A 14033-nucleotide genomic window follows, 5' to 3' on the forward strand; every position below is an offset into this window, starting at 1 on the left:
AGGTCTCCCATCAGTAATCTCATTTGCCTACATAAGGTCTGAATCATCTTAAACTTGCCTGTTTAATTGCTTTTCTAAATGCTAGTTAAACAAAGTGAATGTATCTGATTCTACCAATTTTCTTCAATGCTATCATCACTCTGAAATTCTAAAGTAGATTCCTCCGACAGAGAAGTAATTTATCCCGTAAGAGGTGCACAGAAACAAAACACCTGAGAGCAGATGATGCCGGTCTAGCTAATGATGTTAGTCTTGGCCTAGTTCACAGTCCTGCATGTTCCTTAAATTCACAGAATGAGGAAAGGAGAGTGAGAAAAAGCAAGCGTCAGCCAGTGCTCCTCTGCCTCCTTCGGGTGATAGCTGGTGTGAAAAGGCAAGGAACCAGTGTAGTGATGATGTTTACAGACCAACAATACACATAGCTTAGGTTATTGCAAAGCACACTATACCAATGCAAGGACAGCGTGTTCTTTCATGGCCATAGACAGGTCTCTGTCTACAATAAGCTCAAAGAAGCATGATAAAAGCCCAGTTATTGTGTACATGGAGAAGATGTATCTGTTAGTAGGAAAGGCCAGGATTCGAGGGCACAGCCTCAGAATAATGGGATGTCCACTTAGAACTGAGACGAGGAGCAATTTCTTAAGGTGGTAAACCTATGGAAATGTTATGCTATGGAAGACTGTGGCAGCCAAGTCATTGGATGCAATTAAGGAAGCAATTTTCAAGTTGCTGATTGCAAGGTGTTTAAGGGATATAGGGGGAAGGAAGAATAATTTGTTTAGAAAAGAAAACAATTAAATGGTGGAGTAGTTTCAATGGGCCAAATGACCTAATTTGACTCCTATATCTTATTGTCTTATTTTATAGCCTTATAAAGATGAACTCTTGATCTCTCAGTCTACCTGGTCTTTAACCCCTGCATGTTATTTTTTCACCTGCATTGCACTTTCTATGTAACTACATCCAGTGGCCACTTTTTTGGTACACCTGTACATTTGCTTGTTAATGCAAATATCTAACTGGCCAATCATGTGGTAGCAACTCAATATATAAAAGCACGCAGACATGGTCAAGGGGTTCATTTGTTGTTCAGACTAAATATCAGAATGGGGAAGAAATGTAACTTTGACCATACAATGATCATTGGTGCCAGATGGGGTGGTTTGAGTATCTCAGAAACTGCTGATCTCCTGGGATTTTCACATGCTAGTCTCTGGAGTTTATAAAGAATGGTGCAAGAAATAAAAAAGTTCAGTGAGCAGCACTTCTGTGGACAAAACCCCTTGTTAATGAGAGATGTAAAAGGAAAATGGCCAGATTGGTTCAAGCTGACAGTACCTCAAGTAACCATGTGTTACAGCAGTGATGTGCAGAAGAGCATCTCTGAACACACAGCACATTGAACCTTGAAGTGGATGGACTACAGCAGCAGAAGGCCTTAAGTATACGCTCAGTGGCCACTTAAGTTTGTACCTCCTGTACTGAATTAAGTAGCCACTGAGTGTATGTTCTGCATTCTGTTGCTGTTTATTCCCCCTTTGTAGTATATCTTGAAGTATTTATGCGCGAAATATCTTATCTGGATGACATGCAAAACAAAGTTGCCACTGTATCACAGAACATGTGACTATTATAAACCAACTTCCACTTACCAAGATGTAGAAACAGAAATAGGCTATTTGGCATACTAAGGCCAGTACAGCCGTTTGCAATCTTTAGACCACATCCTATATTCCCAGAAAACTAAAGGCATTCATGGTGTATGTTCACCAAGTGAACCAAGTCATAGACAAGAATCTCTAGACCAGGTGGTCCCCTGAACATAGCAGAGAAGGCAGTATGAAGCCAATGAAATCCAATTGGAGAGGTAGAGTTCAGAGCACTGCCATTCATGCTTTGCATGCAGAATCAGAAGCATTTTTACCTTCGTAAGCCTGTACTTTGTAGCCATAATATTAAATTTAATATGATTGCTTATAAATTAAATCAATAGCAGGTATTACAGTGGCAGATATGCTTCAGTGTAATTATTAATTATGACACAGTGCAGAGCAATTTTCTTTGAAGAAGTAGAGATAAAAAAACCACATACAAATATTTCGGACATTCCTGTTTTAAAAAAATAAGATGTCTTGACGTGATCTCACAGCATGAAGCGTTACACCGAGAACATTCAATCATTGATACTTCAGGAAAATGGTGAACTTAATTACAGTGTATACAAAATAACACATTTCGTGCATCGAGTGGCTTTGATGCTTCCTAAGTGCTGTCTTAAAGTGATGAAAGATTAAAGCAAGAGATCCTTCCCCAGTTTGATCGATCATGTTGTGTCATAACAAGCAGATAAAACGAACAGTTGTAATTACCTGCTGTGATGTCAGCCTGGCTCCCTGATTTTTGAACAGTTACTTTCAGTTTCCCATCACTGAGGTGAATCTGCACAACTCCTGATGTTTCACGTAGCTTGTTGTAGAGCAGCAGCCCACCCTTGTTCCAGGTGCGGAACTGAAAGCTTATTGATATCTCTTCCTTTTGCGGCATTCCTGGCAACAGCAAGTAACTACTGGCTGTCATGAATGTGACCGGAACAATACGTGGCTCCGTGCAGGAAAATGTAACGTTTCCCTGGGAAGACAGAGAAAAAGAGCATGTCAATCTAAGAAGGCTTAGTGGAGATTCCTATGTCTTATACTGTGATTGCAATCCAGACAGTTGACCCAAGGATCGAGTACTGAATCATTCACAACTGGACAGTGTAAGGTTTGAAGTTCAAAGGGACTAAGGAGAGGACAGGTAAAAGTTTACAATATGATCAGAGAGAATTAAAATCAAATGGAAAACAGACCCTGTAATTCATAAATATACATTTGGTGTGTCACCAAAAACTCTTGCAAATTTACACAGATGTACAGCGGAGAGCATCTCCTGGTGTGGAGATTCCAGTGCATAGGATCATAAGAAGCTGAAGGTTTTAGACCTAGCCAGTTCCATCATAGGCACGATCTTTTCCATCATTGAGGATATCTTCAAGAGGCAGTGCCTCAGGGATGTGGCATCCATAACTGAGGACCCTCACCATCCAGGATATGTCCTCTTCTTGTTACTGCCATCAAGAAGGAGGTACAGGGGCCTGCAGACCCACACTCAATGGTTCAGAAACAAACAGGTTCTTCCCCTCCACCATCAGATTGCAGAGTATTCTACAAACATATCAACACTTCAAAATTATTACTTTCTCTGCACTATTTATTTATTTTTGCAGTTATCGCTTTGCAATTTCCCTCTGCTGCTGCAAATTACGCATCAACTAAGTTGGTGGTAATAAATCCGATTTTCTGACTCTGATAAATTCCAGATAAAATGCTGGAGAAATGGGGAAGAGACAGGGAGTATTACATCATCCATGTTAACTCACTGCCAAATTTAATGGATTGAGTTTGGATGTAATTCCATACATAATGTGCAGATGCCATTAAGTGTCTAATGAAGAGTATTAAACCTGAAGCATCAACAGTGTTTCTATTTCTACAGATCCTGCCTGACTAGCTGAGTATTTCCAATATCCTGTTTTCAGTTCCCTATCTGAAGCTAACCAGCTGATTCAATCATATTTCTGTGCATTTAAGTTCATGTTCATGTTCCATGTTTGAAGATTCAGCTGTCTGCCTAGGTGAGTATGTCACTGGTGTCACAGACTTTACCGTCTGTCTAGGTGAGTATGTCACTGGTGTCACAGACTTTACCGTCTGCCTAGGTGAGTATGTCACTGGTGTCACAGACTTTACCGTCTGTCTAGGTGAGTATGTCACTGGTGTCACAGACTTTACCGTCTGTCTAGGTGAGTATGTCACTGGTGTCACAGACTTTACCGTCTGCCTAGGTGAATATGTCACTGGTGTCACAGACTTTACCGTCTGTCTAGGTGAGTATGTCACTGGTGTCACAGACTTTACCGTCTGCCTAGGTGAGTATGTCACTGGTGTCACAGATTTTACCGTCTGCCTAGGTGAGTATGTCACTGGTGTCACAGACTTTACCGTCTGTCTAGGTGAGTATGTCACTGGTGTCACAGACTTTACCGTCTGTCTAGGTGAGTATGTCACTGGTGTCACAGACTTTACCGTCTGCCTAGGTGAGTATGTCACTGGTGTCACAGACTTTACCGTCTGTCTAGGTGAGTATGTCACTGGTGTCACAGACTTTACCGTCTGTCTAGGTGAGTATGTCACTGGTGTCACAGACTTTACCGTCTGTCTAGGTGAGTATGTTGCTACCATCCCAGACTTTATAGGCAAGTGCGTTGAGGACTGTGTACCAAAGCGGACAATCTGAGAGTTGTCAACCTGGGAGCCATGATGAACTGGAAGATCCACTTCCTACTTAAGTCCAGATCTGCTGTGCACTAATCAGGTGATCTTGACCCTTGACCTCTACCTGCATTGCAATTTGTGTGTAACACTTTATTCTGCATTCTGTTATTGTTTTACCTTGTACTTGAAACCCCTTTTTACCAGCCATTTCTAGAAACATAGCTCATTAGCTCCTCTCTAACAGCCACTGGACTCAGTGGTGAGAAAACCTCAAACTACTTCAAGGGTCAGTATGACTTGGGTCCTGCCAAAACCGGGAAGTTGGGATGTCTGATCTGTGAGAATACAGTGTAAATACTGCCCCCTGCAATTAGCCATTGGTAAGAAATAACAGACTACATACAATTATAAAGGAAGTATATTTACAAACGTCAGCTTTATCGAACAGATCGTAGGAAAAATAAAAGAAAAAGACTAAAAGGGCCCATTACAGTTAACCCAATCCAAATGTACACACAAGTTGGAGCTCATCTCGAAGTTGTCTTTCACTCATGTTCTGGGCGCTTCGTCTGCGTGAAAGCACACACCAACTTCCAAATGTCACTCGAATTCCGTCTTGAACAAATGGGCTCCCTCTTCGAAGCCATTCATCAGCACAGAATACCTTGTGCAACAGGGACAGCATTCTCAGCCAGCTTCCCTTCTGTTTTCTTTCAGTTCCCGCCAAAAAGACTTCGACCCACACCAGTCACAAAAACCTCTCTGCCCAGCGTTCTCTAGAACCTTCTCCCAATTCCACCATCCTGATTAGATGACATTACATTCCTAAGCATGAACATCGCAACCCCTTATCTTCAGCTCAAACCCAGACATGCTGAAAACAAAACAGATTGCTCTTACAGAACTGCTAAAGTGAAATACCACAAAATAGCAGTAAAAATCTTAATCAGGTCATTACATACTATTTCAATGCATTATTGTAATGAATTGATCTGTATGAACAGTATGCAAGACAAATTTTACACGGCATCTTTATAAGAAATTAAAATACAACCTCCCGCTACCATTGGGCAGGAGGTTCAGAAGCCCAAAGTTCCACACCACAGGTTCAAGAACAGCTACTTCCTTCAAGCATTTATTTCTTAAACTGATATAACCTTTGTACAGTAACATTATGATCACTTTGAATTACCTTGGACTTTGTTGGTCTTTGTTGTTCATACTGTGTTTTATTTTCTTCTGAATTTGTATATAATTTAAATGACATTTATGTGAATGCTGCTCATCTGAGCAGCTAATTGCCTGTGATGCTGCTGCAAGTTTGTCATTGCACCTTCAAGTTCAAGTTTATTGTCATCGACTGTACATATATACAACCAAACAAATTAATATTCCTCTGGCCCAGGTACACCCACGGTAAGTATATCACACACAGCACCTAAACCAAACTATTCCTGTAATAAAACATATTTCAAAATGCCTGTCATGTGTTGCATAAGTAAACAGCAAACAGTAACCAGTAAACAGCTCGCTGTCCTAGTAACGAGAGTTTGGTGGTGACACGATATTCATTAGTCTCACAACCTGGGGGAAGCTGTTACCCTGTCTGGCCGTCATAGTCCTGATGTTTCTGTACCTCCTTCCTGATAACAGTGGGTTAATGACATTGTGGAATTGGTCACATTGACTACAACATTCCCGGTAAGTGTCACAGATTGGGGGGGATTCTCTCTGTGGTACAGGTATACCTGTATACCTACATACACGTATCTATGCATAAGACAATAACCTCAGCTTTGACTCAGAAACACAACTCTGGGCATATTTAAAGTGGAAGTTGTTTAGTGAGGGTGTCAAAAGCTACAGGAGAAAGGAGTTAAGAGGAAAAACAAATCAGACTTGATCAAATGGTCGAGCAGGCTCCATGGGTTTAATCCTGCTCCTACATCTTACGGTATAAAGGTTTCATTACATTAGATTGATGCAGTCAGCTACCAATACCTTCTGTGAAAATTCATACATTTGATATGTTTAGTTTAATTCTGGTAACCTAACCATTTTCGAAATGGAAGATTTAATAAGCTGACAAATTGTATGGAGATGTATATCTGAACATCTCTGAAAGTCACTCCAGATCTCCTGCAAATTAAAATGCACAGCAAGTGAATTTTAGACCAACTAATGGTGAAGAGGTTTAAGAGCTCTCATCACAAGCAGAGGCAGGAGTGTGTTGTGAGCTTGTCAACCCAGTTTCCAAGTAAAAATGCAGTTATTCAGATCTAGGAAAAAATTAATCAAATATGTTTGTACTGAAAAAAGTGAAGTGTTTTCATTACTATTTAATGAAGAAGATGTTAGTTTAAAAAGATGAAGTTAACTGGGGTTGATGATGCTGGAGCCTGGGAACATAGCGTTATTCACAAAAATAAGAATGTGAATTCTTATTTCAAGAGATTCTTCAAATGTTGGAAATCCAGAGCAACATAGGCAGGTCAGGCAGAATCTATGGAGGGGAATAAACTGTCAACATTTTGGACAGAGACCCTTCATCAGGACTTGTCGAGTTTTCAGGCCAAGCCCTTTCATTGGGACCTGATGAACGGCCTCAACCCAAAATGCTGACTGCTCCTTCCCCTTCTGCTGAAATTTCCCAGTAATTTCTGACTTCAAATGTTAAAAATGTTCTGGAACTTGCAACTTGCTTGCATCTCAGCAAGAGCAATTGTAAGCAACTGATGTAGAAGATACAATGAATGCACATGTGCCTATTTTTCACTGCACGATCAGGTTGGACTTGTTTCATCTACCATTTTAGGGTAAATCACATTAAAAATCAGATTGATCAAAACAAATATAAAAATAATGAGGTAAATGCATTAAGCATCTTGAATACCATACCATATATTCCCTCAATAATGCTTTTTTTTTGTTTAATCCCATCAGTACTACTATCACTGGCTACATAGAATACACCCAGTGGCCATTTTATTAGGTACACCTGTTCATTAATGCAGTATCTAATCGACTAATCATGTGGCAACAACTCAATGCATAAAGCCATGCAGACGTGGTGAAGATGTTCAGTTGATGTTCAGACCAAACAAAAGAATGGGGAAGAAATGTGATCGAAGTGACTTTGACCATAGAATGTTTGTTGGTGCCATATGGGATTTGAGTATCTCAGAATTTGCTGATCTCCTGCAATTTTCACGCACAATATTCTCCAGAATTAACCATGAATGGTGTGAAAGCAACAATAAAAAAACATTCAGTGAGTATCAGTGTGCGGGCAAAAATGCCTTATTAATGAGAGAGGTCAGAGAAGAATGACCAGACCAGTTCAAGATGACGAAAGGTCATAGTAACTCAAATAGTATGTAGAAGGAGGTACCTAATAAAGTGGCTGCTGAGTCCATATTTCTCCTTTATCCCTGCCTCGTTCTAACCGCCGAGAAATGATTTTAAAATAACTGCTGCAGATTACTTAACAAGAGCTGGTGTTTGACAAGTGAATTTCAAGCTGCGGTCAGAACAGCTCTTCAAAGCAGCAGAGAAGAAAATGAAGCAACATGAATCAAAACTTAAATGATGATAACTACTGCTGAATTAGACTAGAAGCAACAGTGATGTGAATAATCGGGTTCAAGAAGGAACCTGCGAACACTGATAACAAAAATATAGCATGCATTTAATTTTGCTTAAATACCTTTTATAGAATAAAATACTTTGATGTCCCATTCCTAATCTCAACCAATGCACTTTAATGCCAATGAAGTGCAATGGGTTCCAGTTAATTGGGCCATCGGTTAATCAGGACCTCTGCTTAAAGAACAAAGATTCAAAGTACAGTTATCATCAAATGATTTTCAAAAACTAATATTGAAAATTACTGGGATAACCTTCATTTATTTAGGACACTATGCCACCTAAGTAGGACAGGAGACATTGCTGAATAGTTTCTAATTAGTGTCAGTTGCATGGACATGTGAGGCCATAGGTTTTTAAATAGCATTAGTTGCTTGTGTAATGTTATCCATTTGGGTCAATGGGTGCCAATTCGAAAGGCAGTGAATTTTGATAATTTTGTTTTTTTTGTTTTGTCTTTATACAGGAAGGCAGTCCATTGTCTGCCCTGATTTTCTTTTATAGTAAATCAAAAGAACATGGCAGCATACACTAGATGAATTCAATTCCTCCAACAATAACTATTAGGAGCTAATAGTACTGGAGTAGTATTGTTAATATTATAACTTGTTCTGCATCTTATTTAAATGCATAATTTGTATCTCAGTTAAATGATAGTTTGCTGATTTAATAACTTTTTAACTATTTCCATGAAACTTCGGCTAACTGAGGCAGCCACTTAATTGGTCTTGATGTGTCCCAATTAACTGGAGTCCACTGTATTTCTGAAGTGCTGCCACTTCTAGGTTATAGAAAAAAACAGCAATGAGTGTATGTACAGTGAGGTTCTGAAAATAGCAATAAAGCAAAGGATTGTGTCATGGTCCAATCCATGAAATCCACGTTCCGGTTCACGGTCCGGTCTGTGGACTCCGGACTCTGGGTCTTCCGGCTGTCCCTTGTTTCAGTTGGACTTAATCATAGGCACCTGATGTTCGTCTTGGGGCTGGGAATATAAGTGGCCCTGGGATTGAGTGTGAGTGCTGGGGAGAGTTTTTATTGGTTGGAAGCACTGGGTTGATATGGCTGACAGGAAAATGGCGGAGAGAGAGAACATCAAGAAAAGAGCCAAGCTGTTGAAGGAAGTTTTTGGCGAGAGTGGAAGTGAACTAGAGATGGGGGTCGGCGGGAAAGAGGAACGGAATGGAAAGAGGAAGAAAAGAAAGCAGAGGTACGGGATATCAAACTCTGAGGAGTCAGCGGATGATCGAAACAGGACAGCAAAACAATGGAAAAAAATGAGATTAAAGCAATTATAAAACTAAGCGAAAACAGGGTGTCTTTTGGTGATTGGAACCTGATTTGTTTGATGAAGATGCTCAACAAAATTATAGGAGAGATTAAAAGAGCAAAGATTTTACGAAATGGATCGCTATTAGTGATTTGTCGGAATAGTGCTCAGCAAGGCAAAGTAAAATAGATGGCAAAGAAGTACAATGCTCAATGCCCAACAATAGAAAGTGGACTAGAGGAGTTATTTCGGGGATACCAACAAAAGTTACTATGGATAAGATTAAACAGAACATAAAAGGAGCAAAAATTATTGAGGCCAAACGTTTGAAAGTTACAAGAAATGGGAAAAAGTGTGATAGTTTATTGGTAATGATTAACTTTGATGAAAAGAGATTGCCGACTAACGTTTACTTAGGGTATATGTGTTATGCGGTTAGAATATATATACCACTGCCTTTAAGATGCTATGTATGTCAAAAATTCGGGCACATTGCGGCGGTCTGCAGAGGAAAACAAAGATGTGGGAGATGCACTGGAGAACATGAATATGGGAAATGTGAAGTGGGAGCTAGGCTGAAATGCTGCAGTTGTGGCGAGGAACACAGCGCAGCTTATCGAGGATGTATTTATAGCAAGAAGGCGGCTAAGATACAATATGTAAAAGTAACTCAAGGAATCAGTTATGCAGAGGCAGTGAAAGAATTTGATGAAAAAAAGGCTGTCAAGCAAACAAATACAGGGAATAATAAACTGGTGAATTGTGAGGGCTGTAATATGAAAAATAAGGATACACCATTAATGAGTAGAAAGGATTTTGTGTTTTTTATGGTGGATGCAATGAATTGTTCAGTGCAAACAAGCAAAAGTACTGAGAAAATTAAAATTATCGTCAAGCCTGCAGAAAAGTATCTTGGTATTAAAGGGATTAGGTGGGAAGAAGTCAAAGTAACGCTGAATGGAGGATCCAACAGTTCACAGGCAGGGGAGATGGAATCTTAATGGCAGTATATTTATTGCAAATGGTCAAGAATTTAAGAAATGTTTCAGAACTTAAGGAAAATGCTCAGATTTTATGGCTGAAGCCCAGGGTAAATGTGCAGAGCTCCAACAACAAGTAGAAGTACCCGACAAGAACAACTGTGAGTTGGAAAGAGATTGGAAAATGGAGGAAATTATTACAAGGATACAAAAGGAAAAGGAATTTGTTGCAAAGTGAATTATCTACATTCAGATTATAAAGTGAAAACATGGAAGCAAATGAAGAAGAACTCCAAGGTCTCAGTAAACAACTGCAGGCTACGATCCAAGAAAAGGAAAACCTGAAAAAGCAGATAAACTTGGAAAAACAGCGATTTTAAAAGTATAATGTGTGATAATTACTATTCTTTAACAAGTCGATTTTAGTCTTACAAGTGATGTAGATGAAATCGATGTAATTGAGGTAATGCAACTACATGAAAACATGTGACAAAATTAGGGGAAAATAGCAGTTTGTGGCATTTTCTAATGAGCGCATTAAGCATTCACGAGGAATTGCAACTACAGAGTGATGCTAATAGAGAACTGCAGGCTGAACTAGATTAACTAAAGCAGAGAACTCCAGGACATATTTAGTTGGAACACAAGAAGTCTAGCAGGTGGCGGTAATGCACTGAAAACTGGTTGCCAACCGCCATAAAAAAAAGAAGAGGAAGAAGAAGAAGAAGTATGGGTGCTGGTTTGTCTTGTCAGTATCCCCTTGGAGCAACCTGCTGGTGGAAGGCTAGAGCAGCCATTCGTGATCTCCAGGCCTGGTTGGAGGACTACTGCTTCATGGAGCCTTGTTGTCTCTTGTCGGAGCAGTCATCGTGGTATGGAGTCTGTTGTTTCCGGGACCAGCTGAGTGGCTGTCTGCCACTCTGAGCTGGATATGGACTCGGCTGTTTCTGTGGCCAGCCAAGGTTGCTGGCCGCCCCAAGATTCAGAGCCTCCCCAGGTTGAGCTCCCTTTCTGTCCTTGCCTCCATTGGGTAAGCCAGGCTGTCTTTGCCATTACCCTGTGGTTGGATCTGTCCCTTCCTGTCCTTGCCTCCGTTGGGTAAGCCAGGCCGTCTTTGCTGTTACCCTCTCCAGCTGAATCCCTGACAGTTTCCTTGGCGGTTTACCTCGGCAGTCATCCTGGTCCCACATCCTAGTAAGCATCCCGGCCCGGCGTCCAAGGAAGGGGCCTGGCCCTGCGAAAGCATCCCGGCCCTGCGTCCTAGGAAGGGTCCCGGCCCTGTGTTCTAAGGAGTCCTGGCTCCGTACTCAAGGGCCTAACCAACCCGGGCCTCGAAGAACCTGGGCCTTGCCTAGTCCTGTAGCTGAGCCTCAAAGAACCCTGTTCTCACCTAGTTCCAGGGTCTGAGCCCGAGTCAAGACTCAGGTTCTGAGTCCTTGTCCAGTCTCTGGCTCGGAGTCCAAGCCCAGGCTCCTAGATCCCAGTTCCTTGTCTTGGTCCCGCTTTCCTAGTCAAAGTCGTAGCCCAAGTCTGTGTTCCTGTTCCAGATCCTAGTCTGTGTCCAGTCCCGCCCCTAACTCTAGTCCAGTCCAGTTCCCAGTACTTCAGTGTCTGTATCTTGCATTTTAGGTCCACTCCCAACGTCCCCTCATGACAGATTGAGGGATACATTTTTGTATCAAAATTCACGCTGTACTTTTCAAAGTGCATTGGAATATTTTTACATCTTCCAGAGAAAGTGGATAGTGTCTGTGTTTGAAATTTTACCCAAAGGAGATCCTCTCTAACATGAGGGGACATAATGGATAGAGTGTGCAGTCAGAATGGAAATTCCTAATATGAGTGCTATAATTTGATGGTGACTGGATGGAAATAAAAGGGCATGTCAGAGATAAGTTTTCATACACAGAGAGTGGCGAGAGCATGGAACTTGATACCAAGGACAGTGGTAGAGGCAGATAGAATAGGGGCATTTCAGAAACTCTTAGATGGGTGTGTGGATGAAAGAAAACTGGAGGGCTCTGTGTGAGGGAAGGGCTTGATTGATCTTGGAGAAGGTCATAAGAATAGTACAACATTATGGGGCAAAGGGCCTGTTCCTGTAATGTCTATGTACCCCAATATTTGGAATTAGAATTAACATACAGTGAGAGTTGTTTCAGTAACTGGATGGGTGGGAGTCAAGTGACTTGGTAGGGAAATTATGGAAGAAGTGTTTCCTCATGATTATTGCTCCAGCCAACACAAGTCTATTAACAGACAGATCAAACTCTTCCCATTGAAGCTAACAGTTGTTTGGAATAGCTCTAATTGTCTGCATAGATTTAGTAAGAACAATAAGCAAAGTTTACTGGTCTCTGGTTAGAACATACTTGCAATATTATGTCCAATTCTGGTTGACTCAATATAGGAAGGATGTGGAAGTTTTAGAGAAGGTGTAGCGGAGATTGACCAGGATGTTGCCTGGATTAGAGATCATGTCTTATGAGAAAATGCTGAGTGAGCTAGGGCATTTCTCTTTGGAGCAAAGGAGGATAAGAGGTGACTTTATAGAGGTGTACAAGATGATAAGATGCAGAGATAAAATGGACAGTTGAAGACTTCTTACCAGGGCAGAAATGGCTAATGTGAGGGGGGGATATTTTTAAAGTGATTGGCAGAAAGCAAAGAGGAGCTGTCAGAGGAAGGTATTTTAACACAGTGTTAGGTGCATGGAATGCACTGCCGGGGGTAGTGGAAGGGACAGATACATTAGGGACATTTAAGAGACTCTTTGATAGGCACCTAGTGAAAGAAAAATGGAAGGCTATGTTGGAGGGAAGGGTTAGATTGATCTTGGAGTAGGCTAGAATGTCAGCTCAACATTGAGGGCTGAAGGGCCTGTACTACATTCTATATTCAGGCAAGTTACAGTTGCACAGGATGATGTGTCACTGTACAAGATGCTGTGGAGGCTACACTTGGAGTATCGTGTACAGTTTTGGTTAACCTTGTATAGGAAGGATATCATTAAGCTAGAAGAGTACAAAGAAGAATGTTTGCAGGAGTTGAGGGGTTAACTTGTAGAGGAGGTTGGGTGGGCTCGGATATTATACCTTGCAACATAGTGGAGGCAGAGGTGATCTTATAGCAGCATGTAAGTTCATGAGAAGTATAGGTAGAGTGGATACATACAGTCAAAAAAAAAACAAAAAAAAGATTTAATAGGCAAGATCTCAAAGGGTCCTGACATGTAGCTCCTTTACACAGTTGATGTTATGTAGATGGAATATACTGCCAGAGAAAGTGCTTGAGGCAAGGACAATAACAAATATTTTTAAAAAACTCTTGGACAGGTACATGGATTGAAAGCTTTAGAGCTATTGGTGATGTTTACTCCTGGAAACTTGAAGCTTTGAACTCTCTCAACTTCAGAACAACTTCACTAGGGATACTAGTGCGGGGATGCACGTCTTCAGCCCTATGAGTGAAAAGTTGCCACATACCAACAACAGAATGTGGTTGTTACCCGGCATTTCTCAGCATTACAACGACTGAATCGTTTTGGGTGAAGATTATCTTCTGTGGTGATAGCAACTGCAAGAGGCTAACATAGATCATTTGTTCAGTATTCCTGCTGAAACTGGCTGTAAACACCTCAGTCTTAGTTAGAGAATAATACAACACAGAAACAGGCCTTTCATCCCAACTCATCCATGCTAACAAATGCCTACCCCTTTTGCATGTGTCTGGCTCATAATCCTGTAAAGGCAAGAATGCAACAAAATTAAACCCTGGTTAGACCACGTCGGGAGTATTGCATTCATTTCTGGTCACCCCATG

General features: G+C 41.0%; 1 protein-coding gene across 1 annotated transcript in view; it reads right to left on the minus strand.

Moving 5' to 3' along the window:
* The window catches only part of LOC140198396 (contactin-associated protein-like 5), a 1159251-nt gene that overhangs the window by 592999 nt on the left and 552219 nt on the right, over positions 1-14033 (minus strand). The window contains exon 8 of the mRNA XM_072259489.1: positions 2373-2631. Coding sequence (XP_072115590.1) covers positions 2373-2631 — 259 coding nt within the window. The remainder of the gene's footprint in view (positions 1-2372; positions 2632-14033) is intronic.

This window comes from Mobula birostris, chromosome 5 (assembly GCF_030028105.1).
Source record: "Mobula birostris isolate sMobBir1 chromosome 5, sMobBir1.hap1, whole genome shotgun sequence".
Lineage (NCBI taxonomy): Eukaryota > Metazoa > Chordata > Chondrichthyes > Myliobatiformes > Myliobatidae > Mobula > Mobula birostris.